Raw genomic sequence first — 12,899 nt, 5'->3', positions numbered from 1 at the left:
GAGATTTCTTTGGAGAGACCTTGAGATGAGCCAGGGGTCTGCTCAGTAAGCTGGGTCAGATGGAACAGCAGTAATGAGTGGACATAAGCTAGGGGAGGACATGACAGGTTGAGCCCAAGAAGAGCAGGCCAATGGAGATGCTCCATCTGAAGATGGGACGGTGACACTCATGGCTCAGGACAGGAGGGTGAGCGGATTCAAAGCCCTCTCACCTTGAATGTAGCCAGAGGAACTTGAGGTTGCTGGGTCGGACGTGTCTTTTGCATCAACCCCGAGTTCCCATGCTGGACTGCAGGTGACTATTTAAAGCATCTGGTTCCCTCTAACTCCAACTTCTTCTGCCATTGGGTAGATTTGATCAGATGATCTATTGTTTTGGAAGAAGCATGTACATTAGGGGAGGTAATGACCATGTTGGCAAGGTGTTTGTTTAAAAACTATGTAGGGTGTTTGTAAACGTGTAAATGTTACCCTTACATATGTGTGCACATATTTATCTGTTATGTTGGGAGAATGGAAAGTGTTAGGTAAATCCAGAGAGCAGGTCCTGAACGGTGGGGACTGGGAGAAAGAGGCAAGATTAGGGGCAGGGAGCCTCAGAGTATGGCCGCAGTGAGGAGAGCTGACAGCGCCCCTGGCCGTTGACCACGTGGAGCAGCTAGGAGCACACTCGGCAGCTCCCAGTGGGTTTAGAGGGTCTCCTGGAAGAGAAGGGAGGGAGTCCTGCCCCCCTCGCTCAGGGGCCTATAGAGCTGCTCCTGCTTCCATCCTCGGTTCCTCCTTTCTGTGCATGACTCCATTTGACTCTACCCCTCTGGCTCCCATTGGTGAGCAGCAAGAGACCCCTCCCCTCCCCAAGAAAGACCAGCAGAAAGCACATCATGGCTCAGTGGACTACGAGGTTAACAGTGCTCTTGAGAAGCCCTGTAGCATTTGCACGGAGGCTGGACTGACGCCTGGTATCACAGTGACAAGAGCTGCAGGTAAACCAAGGGGACCGTGATGGGGACCAGCACTGAGGTCTACTGGCCGCCCCTTGGGAGAGGTGCAGCTGGGAGAGGATGTGGGCACGACAGACAGACTTGGACTGGGAGAAAACAGGGACCCTGCGGGCTGCGGGGGCGCATGGTCCTTCCTGCCCCTGGCGTGGCAGAGACCATCACCCACATGCCCAGGGTCCCATGAATCCAGGAGGTTCCCCTGGGGTGGCTGGACAGCTGGCGGCAGGGCTGACACCCTTGGGGGCTTTTATGAATTCGTGGACATTGGCAGCAGTGTGGCAGTCAGCTTCTTGGCACTGGCCTTGTGTCCTGCTGCCACTGAGGACGGAACCTTCCCAGGCAGTAGCTGAGAGAGTCAACATCCAATCGTCGAATCCCACTCATTCTTCAAGGTGGTGTCTCTGCCGTGAAGCCTGCTCTGAATCTCCCCAGCTACTTGGACTGGCATGTCCCTTTTATTTCATTCTGCCATTGGTTGTGCATGATTTTTCCTCCCATCAGACTTGAGCTCCCGGGGGCAGGGACTGTGTCCCACAGTGGCCGGAGCAGGGCTGGTTTGCTGCTGCTCTCCATGTGGCGGTGATATTGACGGGATGACTGAAGCAGACGTGCTTAGGCACGCACCTGGAGCCCTCTGCTTGCCCCGTTCCTGCTGGGTAGCTTGCGGCTGGGGGCCTTGTACTGTGCATGCGGCCTGCACCCCAGAGCCCCAGAGCGGGGGTGTCACCAAGCTTTGGGGAATGGGGAGAGAGGGGCCACAGCGTCGCAGCCCTCACTCCCCCTGTGGTTCTCGTGTCTGTAGAGGAAAGGAGCTGTCCTCCTAGGCACATGGGCTCATCCCTAGGGCTTGTGTCATAGGGAGAAGGGCCAAGTAGAAGAGGAAGGAGCTGGTGTGGGTGGGCTGAGGAACCAGCATCAGGGAGAGCCCTCATCACTGCAGGAATTCACGTGCCCTCTCCGTGGAGCCCCCTGCCCAGCCCTTCTCCGTGAGCCCTTCTGCAGAGGGTTCCTCTAGCAGCAATCTGCTAGCTCCTCTTTTATCAGCACCTACAGCGCTGGGCTGCATGTCCCCCACTCCCACCGCGGACTGTGCGCCTCAGCAGCAGGGACAGGGTGTCCATGTGCCGCGATGTCCCGCGGGAACTCCTGATGTTTCTTAACTGGGTGAAGAGATGAGTGAGTGAGTGAACACGCAAATGGGGAATTCACTCCATTTTCTGTAGATTAGGGAGGTAGAGATTCTAGGAGGAATTCTCCACCTGAGTTGGACCCCAGCGCTGCCACTTCCTAGGCCTCTGATGAGCTGGGGCCTTGGCTCCCTCACCTGTAAAATGGGAATGAATAATCTGGGCTTGAAGATAATGGAGGGAGGAGACAGTCTAGGCAAAGGGCCCGATGCAGTGGCGGGCTCACGACGGACGCTCCGTGGATGGAAGGTACAAAGGCTGCTTGACTCTCGTTGTTGCAGGGACACCCAGCCACTTGGGAAAACTGCCCCTTCTGGTGTGCAGTGGGGAATTAGGGGGGTTGACAGTAAAGGGGTGCTGACTGGCATTTAAAACCTGTAGCTATCTGCTATGTTGCACTGATCCCAGGTGCGCTCTCAGGTAGAGGGAGGCAGAGAAACATACCTACATTGTTCAGGTACAGAAACAGACCTGGGGGAGCCTATCTGCTGAGCAGCTGGACAGAACTTTTGGGGAACTGGGCATCATTCATTCATTCATTCAACAGGTATTCATTCATCATTGAGTGCCTACTGCATGCCAGGCCCTGCCCACACACTTCAACAACAGCCAAGGAGGCGGCTGAGCCATGTGGGAACTGACCAGTTCCCATGCAATAGTGTTCACCTGCTTGGCCGGAAAGGGCCCCTGCGAAGGCAGTGAGTTGTCGTGCACGGTTGCCTGCTGTGAGCAACAACTCAAGAGACCTCATCAGGCTCAGTCACCACAGTGTCCTGCAGGCAGGTTTTCTTATTCACCATTTGCTGATGAAGAAACAGAGACAGGAGGTGAGGTGGCTGGACCACTGCTCAGATGGGACACTGTACAGGAAAGGTTAGGGCCTGGGTGTTTTGGGGCCCCCAGATTTCCTGATGCAAAGGAGGGCTGGAGGCCCCTTCTCTGCTGTAACCCCGCCTGGTGTGATACCTGACTTTGCGGCAGGCTGTTAGAGCAAGGGTCCTGACTAGGGCAGCTGGTGACATCTTGCAGAGTTCACAGGAAAGCACCATGACCTTTCCCACCCTGTTATCTGCTGTGTTCTTGCTTTTTATTCATTTGCTTCTGTCCTCTGCTTCGCTGGTCTAGCTTCTGGTTTCCAAGCTGGCCTCTGCCAGAGGGCGATTCCACATTGTTCTGGCAGCCTGTGGTCTGGCTGCCCCCATGTCATCTCTAGACACTGGGCCGGTGGTCGGGTGTGTGCAGAGGGGGATGTCTAGTCCCAGCTTCCCTGCCAAGTTCAAAAGGCAGCAGATGGATCCACAGGGCTCAAGAGGGTGCAGCCAGAGCCTGTCACTGTCACCGTACTGCAGAGCATGTCCACTCTGTGGGCCTGGAGACGACAGCTTGGTGGGGGAGAGGCAGTGGTGGCTGAGACTGGTGTGTGAATGGCACCCGTGGGAACTGGCTGGATCCCTCAGGACAAGGCCAATGTGACCCCCAGGGCCCTGAGAGATGCTGGCCAAGGAGAAGCTTTGGGGCTTCCTGTACCACTTTGCAACCAGAGGACTTGGGTTCAAATCCCAGCTCAACCACTTCTAACTTTTTGAACTTGGGCACGTTAATAAACCTCTTTGCATTAGCTGTTTTGTCTGTGAAGTGGGCATAATAATAGCATCCACTTTCAAGGGATGGCTGTGAGGATTAAATGAGTTAGTCCATGTGAAGCATTTAGTTCATGTTCAAGAAACATAAAATAAATAACTCTTAGGAGGGGAAGTACAACGTAGAGAATATAACCAATAATATTGTAACATCTTGGTACAGTAACAGGTAACTACATTTACTGTGGTGAGCATTTAGTAATGTATATAATTATTGAGTCACTATGTTGTACATATGAAAAATATAATATTGTATATCAACTATTTCAATAAAAAAAACTAAATGTGATCTGCTCATTCTTGGCCCTCTGCCGCTCTTCCCATTTTCCATGAATCTCCAGCCCTTCTGTGCCCCACAGACATCATTCAAGGCCATTGTTTCCCATCCCCAGGCCTGGCTTCAGGAAAACACCAATGAGATGAGGCTTTGGTGTCCTGCTCTGTGGTCCAGGTGCCCCAGCAGCCCTCTAGCCTGAAGGGCCTGGGAGCATGTGTGTGTGGGGAGGTGGGAGGTGATATGCAAAATAGCTAACAACTCCGACGGGCCCTGACCAATCAGAATGGACCCTGGCCGCAGAGCGGCAGCGTGGGGGCACCTGGGGGAGGTGATGGCTCAAGGCAGTAGCTCTTAGCTAACTGGCAAGGAATAGACGTTGTTGTGCAAGTGTGTTCTGGGTCTGTGTCAGCTCTGCCCGCGGGAAAAGCCAGTACTGCGCAGTAGCGTGTGGAGGTTCTGGGTGGAAGGAGAATGAGCCTCTTTTCTCTCTCTGGCATGCAGGCTCCCCGATGCCCAGATGGGAGAAGTTGAGAGCATTACGCGGCCTTCAGGGACTTGCAGGGTGGGCTCATGCTAAGCATTGGTTCTGGCGTCACGAACATGTTTTTAACCTCTGAGAACCTTGGTAATCTAATCTATAAAATGGGAGCAATAAAACACACAGAGCTGTTGCCCAGATAGCTGTTATGGAGGCACCTTGCACGGGGCATGGATGTAGGACCAAGCTGAGGAAGAGAGGCAATCCCTTCTCCTTTGGGGAGGCCCTGGTTCTTTGCATTAGGTGGGACTCTACCCCACTCTGGGGGTCAATGGGGTGCACCTTCCTTCAAAGCACTCACACATCCAGATAGCCCGTGCTTGTTTTATTAAGTGCCTGCTTTGTGCTAGGCACAGTTCCAGCAGCTGGGAATGCTTCAGTGAACATGCTGGACAGGGCCCCCGCCCCCATGGAGCTTGCATTTTGGAGGGGGAGGCAGGCACTAAACAAGGAAGAAAACATGTCAGTGTTTCTCCGTCCTCGCTGTGCACTAGGAGGAGCTTGTAAAAAATAGGACATCCCCGATCAATTTCCAGAGATACTGATTCACCTTATCCAGAGTGGGGTGTGGGTGTGGGTATCTTTGATGAAGTTTCTTAGGGTTGAGAACTACAACATAAATAAGGTAATTCACATAGTTTCTGAAGACCACCTTGCGGGGATAGTGTGATATGGAATCGAGAGTAATTAGCTGAGGGACACCAGACCTGGACTCCCCAGGAGGTGACCTTCAATTTGAGACTTGAAAGCTGAGGAGGAGGCAGCCCATAAGGAGCTGGTGAAGCAGCTTTCCAGGCTGAGGGCACAGCAAGTGCAAAGGCCCTGAGACTGGAATGAGTCTGGAAAGTTCTAGGAGGAGCAAAAAGGCCTGTGGGGCTGAACTGTAGTGAACCAGAGTGGAGGAGGCTTCAAGACCTTGTAAGCCATGGTGAGATGCTTGGAAATTTTCTCCCAAGGGTGAAGGAAAGCCCCTGACATATTTAAGCAGGGCGATCACACAAGCAGAATCCTGAAAACACACAGCCGGCAGTTCATTTGCTCTATAGAACCCGTTCGCCCACCAGCTCCCCCTACACAACTTCTCTCTCTTCATTGCAGGTGCCTTCTTCTCCATGTTACAGATGAGCAGACACCAGCGGTTGCAGCTGGAACTGGAATGCACAATGCCGGCTTCCCTTGAGCAAAACAGCTCACCCCAAGGTGAGTCCTTTTTGCAACATGCAACTTCCACTAAGTGCTAATTATTCTGATGAGCCAGTCATGCCTTCACAGACTCTGTCTAGCGGTTCCACTGTGACAACCTCATTTTAGAAAACGAAGGCGTTTTGAACTAAATTGAAGTGGGGGGTGTCCTGCAGAGCCCATGCCGACGTGCCTCCCCTCAATGTGTGGCATGGACTCTGCTCTCCTCCTCAGCCAGGCCGGCCTGCAGGGTCCACGTGGGGCATAGGGCAGTTTCCCCACTTCTTGGCCCTCAGCTCCTCATTTCCTATTAACTCCCCAAGGCCTGGCTGCTCCAGGTGGGTGCTGGGGCAGTTTCAGAGAAGCCCCTTTAATATTTGAACATGTTGTCAAGGCTGGAGCATTTGGGGTCTCCCCTGACACAGTGTTTGGAATCCTGTGGGAATCCCATTTCCCACCCCAAGTTCTAGGGGGAGTAAGGAAACTGAGAAGGGCCATGAGGGACCGTTAGCGTCCTTGCTGCGTGGTTCTAGTGGGCACTGGCTGCAGAGTGCCGGGCTGATTTTGGACAAACTGGGTGGCCTGGGACTACGTGGCTTTGCAAAGCCATTGGATGCGGGATCTGGCCCCACCTGACTGCTGAGGACAGAAATGAAACTGTCACCTTCATCATGAAGGGTGATCAAACTGCTGCTTCTCGGCAGTAACTGTGGACCCCTTCCATTGCTGCGGGTGGCCTGCCAGCAGAACAGAGCCCCTTGTGTACTTGCATCCCCGAGGGATGGCTCGGAGTGCTCACCACCCGCCTCCATCCCTGCCATCTCTCCTCCTCGCCCCAGGTCAGCTCCTAAGAGCTGCAACTGGGGTCTCCAGGCTCACCCTGCTCTTGGTGGATGCCAAGGGGCAGAGCCCTGGAGGAGTGAAGCAAAATGGTGTTCTCCCGGGGAGGAGGAAGACAGGAATAGATGATGACATCCGCAGCACAGGGGACAGGCAGGTGGGCGGGGGCAGACCGCGGTGTCCCGGGACACCACTGGGGGCATTCAGGAGGCTGCACACACGTCAGGAGTCCCATCTGACTGGCCTCCGCAAATGGCCCTGCTCCACTCATTCTGGAAGGGGAGCCTTAATTAGGCATGAAGAGATTTATTAAACAGCAGCCCCTCGGAGCTGCTGGTCTCTTTGCCATCTGGGCAGATGGTTTCCTACCCCATGACAGCAGCAGTGGGCATGATTTATGAGGTCCCACAGCTCCACCCCCTGGGCCTGGGAAAACCTGAATGGCTTTTGTCCTCCCCAGAAGGAGGGCTGTTTTGCCCGTGTCGATGGGCATTAAGGCTGCCGTCTATACCGGGGTCCACCTGATTCTGTGAAAGTGATGCCTGGACTGTGCTTAAGGTCAGTTTTTGGGATAAAGTGACCCAAACAGAAGGACTGACAGAAAAAGCCCTGGAGTGGGGATGGGAAGATCCAGGTGTTAATTCTGCCATTAACTTTGGGGCTTCATGCAGTTTTTTTTGCCTCAGTTGTATGATATATACAATGGGGATGATGATTTCTGCATTTGCCCAATTCACATGATTTTTCAGAGGTTCTTGGGACATTACAGATGCAAAAGGACTTCATTAATCATACGGCTCTTGACAGGCATTAAGGATTTAATCCAACAAACATTTATTGAGCAACTGTGGTGTGCTACGCACCACCCTGGTGCTGTGATGGACACAGATGAATAAAACACAGTCCCTGCCCCTGGCGAGCTTACAATCTAAGAACGGTCATAGGACAAGGGCACAATAACTATAATACAAGGCAGAATATGGTAAGTGCCGTGAGAAAGGTACAAATAAAGTGCTACGGTGTTTCAGCAGAGGGAGCGATCCCAGGGTTGGTAGATCACGGAGGGCTTCATGAAAGTGTGGTTTCTGCGTGGGCCTTGCAGGAAACAGAAGAGAATATGCCAGATAACAGCAGGACCAAAGGCACAGAGACAGGGAAACCGGGCACCCCTCCCAGGAATGACAGCCATTCTGCACGGACCAGTTCAGGGTGTGAAGGGAGAACAGGCCTTACTGGGTGGTTTGTATGTCATTTTTTTTGTAATGTCCTATTCTGTGCGTGACGGCCACTCGTAAAAATGTGTGAATGGCTGGAGATAAAATTCGCTGCGCATGATCAGGATAGGCTGGAGAATGTGTGAGCATGCCTGGAGGAAAGCTGGGAGAGGAGCCGGCTAAGGAAATCACCCAAGTGGCAGGTGGGCCAGGGTCGTGCTGGCGGGAAGGAAGAGCAAGGGAATGTGTGCGGGTGAGCTGAAGACGACTTTAGGGTCTCAGAATTGGGTGGCTGAGGGGATCCCATATGGGACTTTTAATCATGGAGGAAGGGAAGCAGAGATGATAAACTTGACGTCAGAGATGAGTTTATGGCTCTGGTGGAGCAGGTGAGGCGGGGGTCCAGTGAGCGAGTGCAGTCTGAGCCCAGACCTCGGAGGAGGGCCCGGGCTGCAGGGAGCATGGAGGGTGGCCCCCCAGGGGGGCGTGAGGCCGTGGGTGGAGAGCATGGCATGAAACAGAAGGGCACAGGGGAGACGACGCCATGCCGGAAATGTCCACGTAGAGGGGCCAGGGGCGGGAGGGAATGTGATGCTCAGACCTACCTCGGCTCCCTTGCAGATCAAGGTAAGGGTGTCAATAAATTAATCATAAATACATAAATAAATAAATACATACATACATAAATGATGAAGCAGCATTGGGAAGGAGGAGAACCATCCTGGGCAGAGGGACAGGAGGGTCTGGAGGGGTCACTGTAGAGCCAAGCAATGCAGAGGGAGAGTTGGTGATGGGCGCCCTGGGGGGGTGCGGAGGCAGGGTGGGGGTCAGCAGGGCAGGCAGCTGGGGCACCTGAGGCCCGTTCCCAGGTCTGGCGGTGAGGGGAAGGCGAGGAAGGAGGCTGCAGGAGCCGGGCTGGGGGGAAACGTCTGTGTGGGAACCAGAGGACGCGGCAGAGGAGTGGCTGAGGGTGAGAGGGCGATGTCCCTGGCAAGAGGACCAACGTGCTTCCTCGGAAATGGGAGGAAGAAGGTGAAAGGGAGGCAAGAGAGCGGAGGTTTGGCGGGGAGATCTCAGGTCCGAGGGCTCCGTCCCCCCAGCAGAGGAGGAGGCGGATGGTGGGGGTCAGCTGGGGGCTTGAGGTGCGTGGAGGTCTGAGGGCCTTCAGGGTGCGTGACGGTGGGGACTGGCTGGTGGTCCCCGGAGGTGCTGGGAGGGGTCGCCTGGCTGAGGCCGACGGACTGACGGCCTGCTCCCGGAGGGCCTGTGACCGCTGCACACGAGGCAGTGCATCAGGGACAGGCTGGGCCTCCTTGGGGCCCCAGGCGAGCTGTGGTGTGTCCAGACAGACGAGAGGGAGTGAGGGAAATCCAGGCCCCTGCAAGTTCCCCGTTTTGGCAGCCCAGGCCCTGAGCGGGAACGGAGGCATGTCAATGGGCCCGGGTCCCCAGCCTCTCCCTGGAGAACCTGCAGGCAGGCTGTTAGAGCTCCTTCTGCCTCCCCTCCTGCGGCATCAGTCTGAGCCACCAAGACCAATATGGGACAGAAAGAAAAGCGTGTTCCCAAACAGCACCGGGCTGCTAGCTCCCCGTGGGGAGGGGGTGCTAGTGGCGAACACCAGGACCCGACGCCGGGGCTCCCCCCAGGACTGTTCTGGAATCCAAGGCCGAGGCTAATCTGCCGAGGCCCTGCTGCCAATTCCACCTGTTCCCCAGGGCACTGTGAGCTTCGGGAATTAAATATCTCCCAGGGCCTTTGAGGTCCGCAAGGTGGAAGGCCCTGGAGAAGCATAAAACAGTATATGAATCACTTCCACTTCTTGTGAGGTGTCCAAACCACTCAGTTCCCACAGAGTCTGTTAGAGCTGTTGTTTTTTAAAATATTCATTTTATAATGCAAATCCCAGATTTCGGATTTCAAGCATCAATAGAGCCACACAGCCATGTAGTGTCCCAGTGGTGGCTTGGAGCTGCAGCGCCCAGGTGTGGGGTCAACGGTTCTGAGGATCGCCTCCACTCGCTTCCCATCAGCCCTTAATTTAGAGCAAATGTCCTGTTCTGAATTGCTACCGATTAATTATGTCCTGTCTCATATGCTTAGGAGCAGATCTTGGTTACTTAACTCCCCTCACCTTCAAGATAATGGTTTTTTACTTATCTTCCAAATATATTTTAAAGTACTGTTATTTATCAGGCGAGGGAATACAAAGCTGGCTTCTGCGTATCTATATGTGACCCGTGATTCCAGACCCTAGGTGATTGGCATCAAGCATAGATTTCCCTGGGGAGAGTAGGTCTAGTATTTGGCTTTGGGCCAAAAAAAAAAAAAAAGAAAAGAAGTCTTAACTACTAATCTTAATAGGTGGATAAAAGGATTTTGCAAAATTCTAAAATCTTTGCCTCCATGGAGAGGATGGTAGTGGGGGTAGATAGTGGAAACTTTCCCTGTGGAGTTGAAAACAATGTTGGAGCCTGGTGCTGGCTAGTGTAACCACCAGGATGCGGAAGTGACAGGAAAGTGACATTGACACAGTCTGGTGTAGAGGCCCTGCAGAGTGCACAATGCAGAAAGCAAACAGAGAGTGGATTTTTGCAGAGAAATGGTGCTAGATGTTTAACATTCTTCCAGGTCTCACACTCTAGGGTTCTGTGAGGCACCCAGAAAGGCAATCACATATATTTTAAAAAGGATGACCTTTATCTTCACAGTGCCCTTTCAAGCTTTAGCTGTGGCTTCCCTGGTGGCAGAAGAGGACAGTGCAGTCCCTCATATGACATTCTAACAGGGCAGGATGGGGGCTAACCTGGAGGGTGACATTCCCAGGACCCTGCCTCATTACTGGAGGCAAATTGCTGTAAAGAACCCCCAGAACCACCCCACACTTCTGCCTTACTCTGGGATGGAGCTCCGTCCCTTAGCAGCTGGTCTCAGATTTTTCAAAAACGTGATTTGGAGCAGCTCTCTTGTGTCGTCTGTCTGCTGCATCCCAATTCTTGGTGGTTCTCGCAAAGCTGGAGTATGAACTCCTGTTGTGTCTCCTCTAGCCTTCTTTCCAGAGCTGCGGAGGCCCATCAGGGACGGGCGGGTCAACCGTGGTTCGTCCGTTAGGCAGTTAAACTCTTAAGTTGGTGGAACGAGACCCTCAGCTCTGACGTGGCCTCTGCGAGGCGTCCTTGTGCTCCTTTGCTGGGCCGAACGGGCCGACCTCCCTCCTGCATGAACAGCACTGTGTTAGACTTGGGTCAAGCTGTCCCCGCAGAGTCTGGGCTCCCCCAGGCTCCACATATCTCAGAGGCTTGGGGCAGCTGCCAACAGGTGGCTCTCCAGTCATCCATGAGCCCAAAGATCCCTCCAGCCCGGGAGGCAGTTTGTCATCCAAAGTCACGGGACTGGCTTCTTTTCACATCGAGTCCTTCCACCCCTAAAGATGGACTGAGTTCCAATCCGGTTCGGGTGGGTTTCTCCACACCTTCTTCTTGTGGCTTATCTGCCTAATGCTAGATGAACACCACACAGTTATAAATACTCAGGTCAATATATATATGCAGGTATAGATATATATATTCTGGTCACTGTTTAACACTTTAACAAAGAAAACCACTAGCCTGCTTGTTCTATAGTTTGTGCCACCCTGACTCCCATCTGCCTGTGGTGTTGCTGGCAGGAAATGTGAGCCACTGAGTCCCACGGGGTGCCCTCCTTACGTGGCCCCATCGCACTGGCCGACAGTCAGTTTCAAAGCCCCCTGGTCATGCAGGCTCTTGAGGGCCTTGAACTCCAAGGGCATGGTGTGGGGGCTGGCCTGGGAGGTGTAGCCGTACTTGAGGCTGTCGTAATAGTGGTACTTGACAGGGTTCTGGCTCTGATCTAGTGGAAAGGGCCAGAAGCCGTAGAGGTAGATCTGGTTGCAGAAACGTGTGGCTAGGGTGTACATCAAGAGACCGGTGGTGGGTCTTTTGATGTGGACTTTGTTGGTCAGCCAGTATCTGGAAAAAAAAAAAGAGGTGGGGGGGCGCAGAGGGAGAAAATAAACAAAAAAAAGAAACATGAGTTGTGAATTATCCCTTCTAGGAAGAGGAATATTTTATCTTGTCCAGTAGCCTGCCGCCTGCTGCTCCAGGGACCGTAGGGAACGTTCCTGTGACTGATTTCCGGTTCTCTTCCCAGAGGACTGACAGCCACCATTTACCAAGCAATGGAACGCTCCTTACGCTCTGCACTCTCACAGACGTGATTTACGGACACACTACAAGCCTGCTAGTAGGTACAGGTGCAGATAGGAGGCTCAGAGAGGAAAGTGGCTTGCCCAGGGTCACCCACATAGACAGGGCTGGACCTAGTCTTGTTGGAGTCTAGAGCAGAGGCTGGCAAACTTTTCCTGTGAAGGGCCAGCTGGGAGTGTTCTTGGCTTTGCAGCCATGCTCCTGGCCTCTGCCGCTGTAGTGCAGAAAAGCTCATGGGCTGGCCTGCTGAGCTTGGCACGACCCTGGAAGCAAAGGTAGGGAGACGCAGGAAGAACTCTAGGAGCACTGTTTGGATCCCCCAACACTTCCTTGCAAAGGGTTCATCTGCCTTGGCTTCACCACCTCCAGTAACAGGGCCTCACCCGCTCCTGAGTGAGCCCATTGCATTTCCAGCTCGGACTCAGTGGTGCCCAGTCCAGGCTGGAATCACCTGGAGCTTTGAGAGGACTGATCTTGGGTCCCACTTCCAGGTGTAGCCTGGACACTGGGATTATTAAAGCCTCCCCCAGTAATTCAAATATGTGACCAAGGCTAAGAAGCCCTGCTCTGACTGGTAGGTGGCTTTGCCAAGAGAACCTAAGAAGGAGACATATTTAGAGAAAAGAAGGGAAAAGAGCATAAAGAATAGTCGGAGTTTTAAAGATGTTTGGCCTGGAGGACTCATCTAGCCCAGAGTGAGCCAGGAGTTGGGGTGCATGTAAGGAAAACCAACACCAGGCCTCAGTACTGACAATGCAATAGGGAGAGGTGGGGACTGTGGCCCGTTTTGTTGTTGT

At 53.4% G+C, this 12,899-nt stretch overlaps 1 protein-coding gene and 1 long non-coding RNA gene across 5 annotated transcripts in view; one reads left to right on the top strand and one right to left on the bottom strand.

Annotated features, from left to right (window-relative positions):
• The window catches only part of LOC118968760 (uncharacterized), a 134,303-nt gene that overhangs the window by 51,022 nt on the left and 70,382 nt on the right, over window positions 1-12,899 (top strand). Inside the window, exon 2 of the long non-coding RNA XR_012127211.1 lies at window positions 5,742-5,843. This is a non-coding gene — a long non-coding RNA (uncharacterized lncRNA). The remainder of the gene's footprint in view (window positions 1-5,741; window positions 5,844-12,899) is intronic.
• Window positions 7,482-12,899, bottom strand: part of ST8SIA2 (ST8 alpha-N-acetyl-neuraminide alpha-2,8-sialyltransferase 2) — a 60,441-nt gene continuing 55,023 nt past the window's right edge. The window contains exons 7-8 of one of the 4 annotated variants that reach the window (XM_073227220.1): window positions 10,773-11,865; window positions 7,628-7,760 (exon numbers count right to left, since the gene is read on the bottom strand). In XM_073227220.1, the coding sequence (XP_073083321.1) occupies window positions 11,580-11,865 (286 nt within the window). In that variant the 3' untranslated portion in view covers window positions 7,628-7,760; window positions 10,773-11,579. Of the gene's footprint in view, window positions 7,761-10,772; window positions 11,866-12,899 lie in introns of those variants that run through there. The other 3 variants (XM_073227221.1, XM_073227222.1, XM_017658385.3) reach the window with 3 other exon arrangements.

Source organism: Manis javanica, chromosome 18, assembly GCF_040802235.1.
Source record: "Manis javanica isolate MJ-LG chromosome 18, MJ_LKY, whole genome shotgun sequence".
Classification (NCBI taxonomy): Eukaryota; Metazoa; Chordata; class Mammalia; order Pholidota; family Manidae; genus Manis; species Manis javanica.
This window is presented reverse-complemented; position numbering and strand designations above follow the sequence as displayed.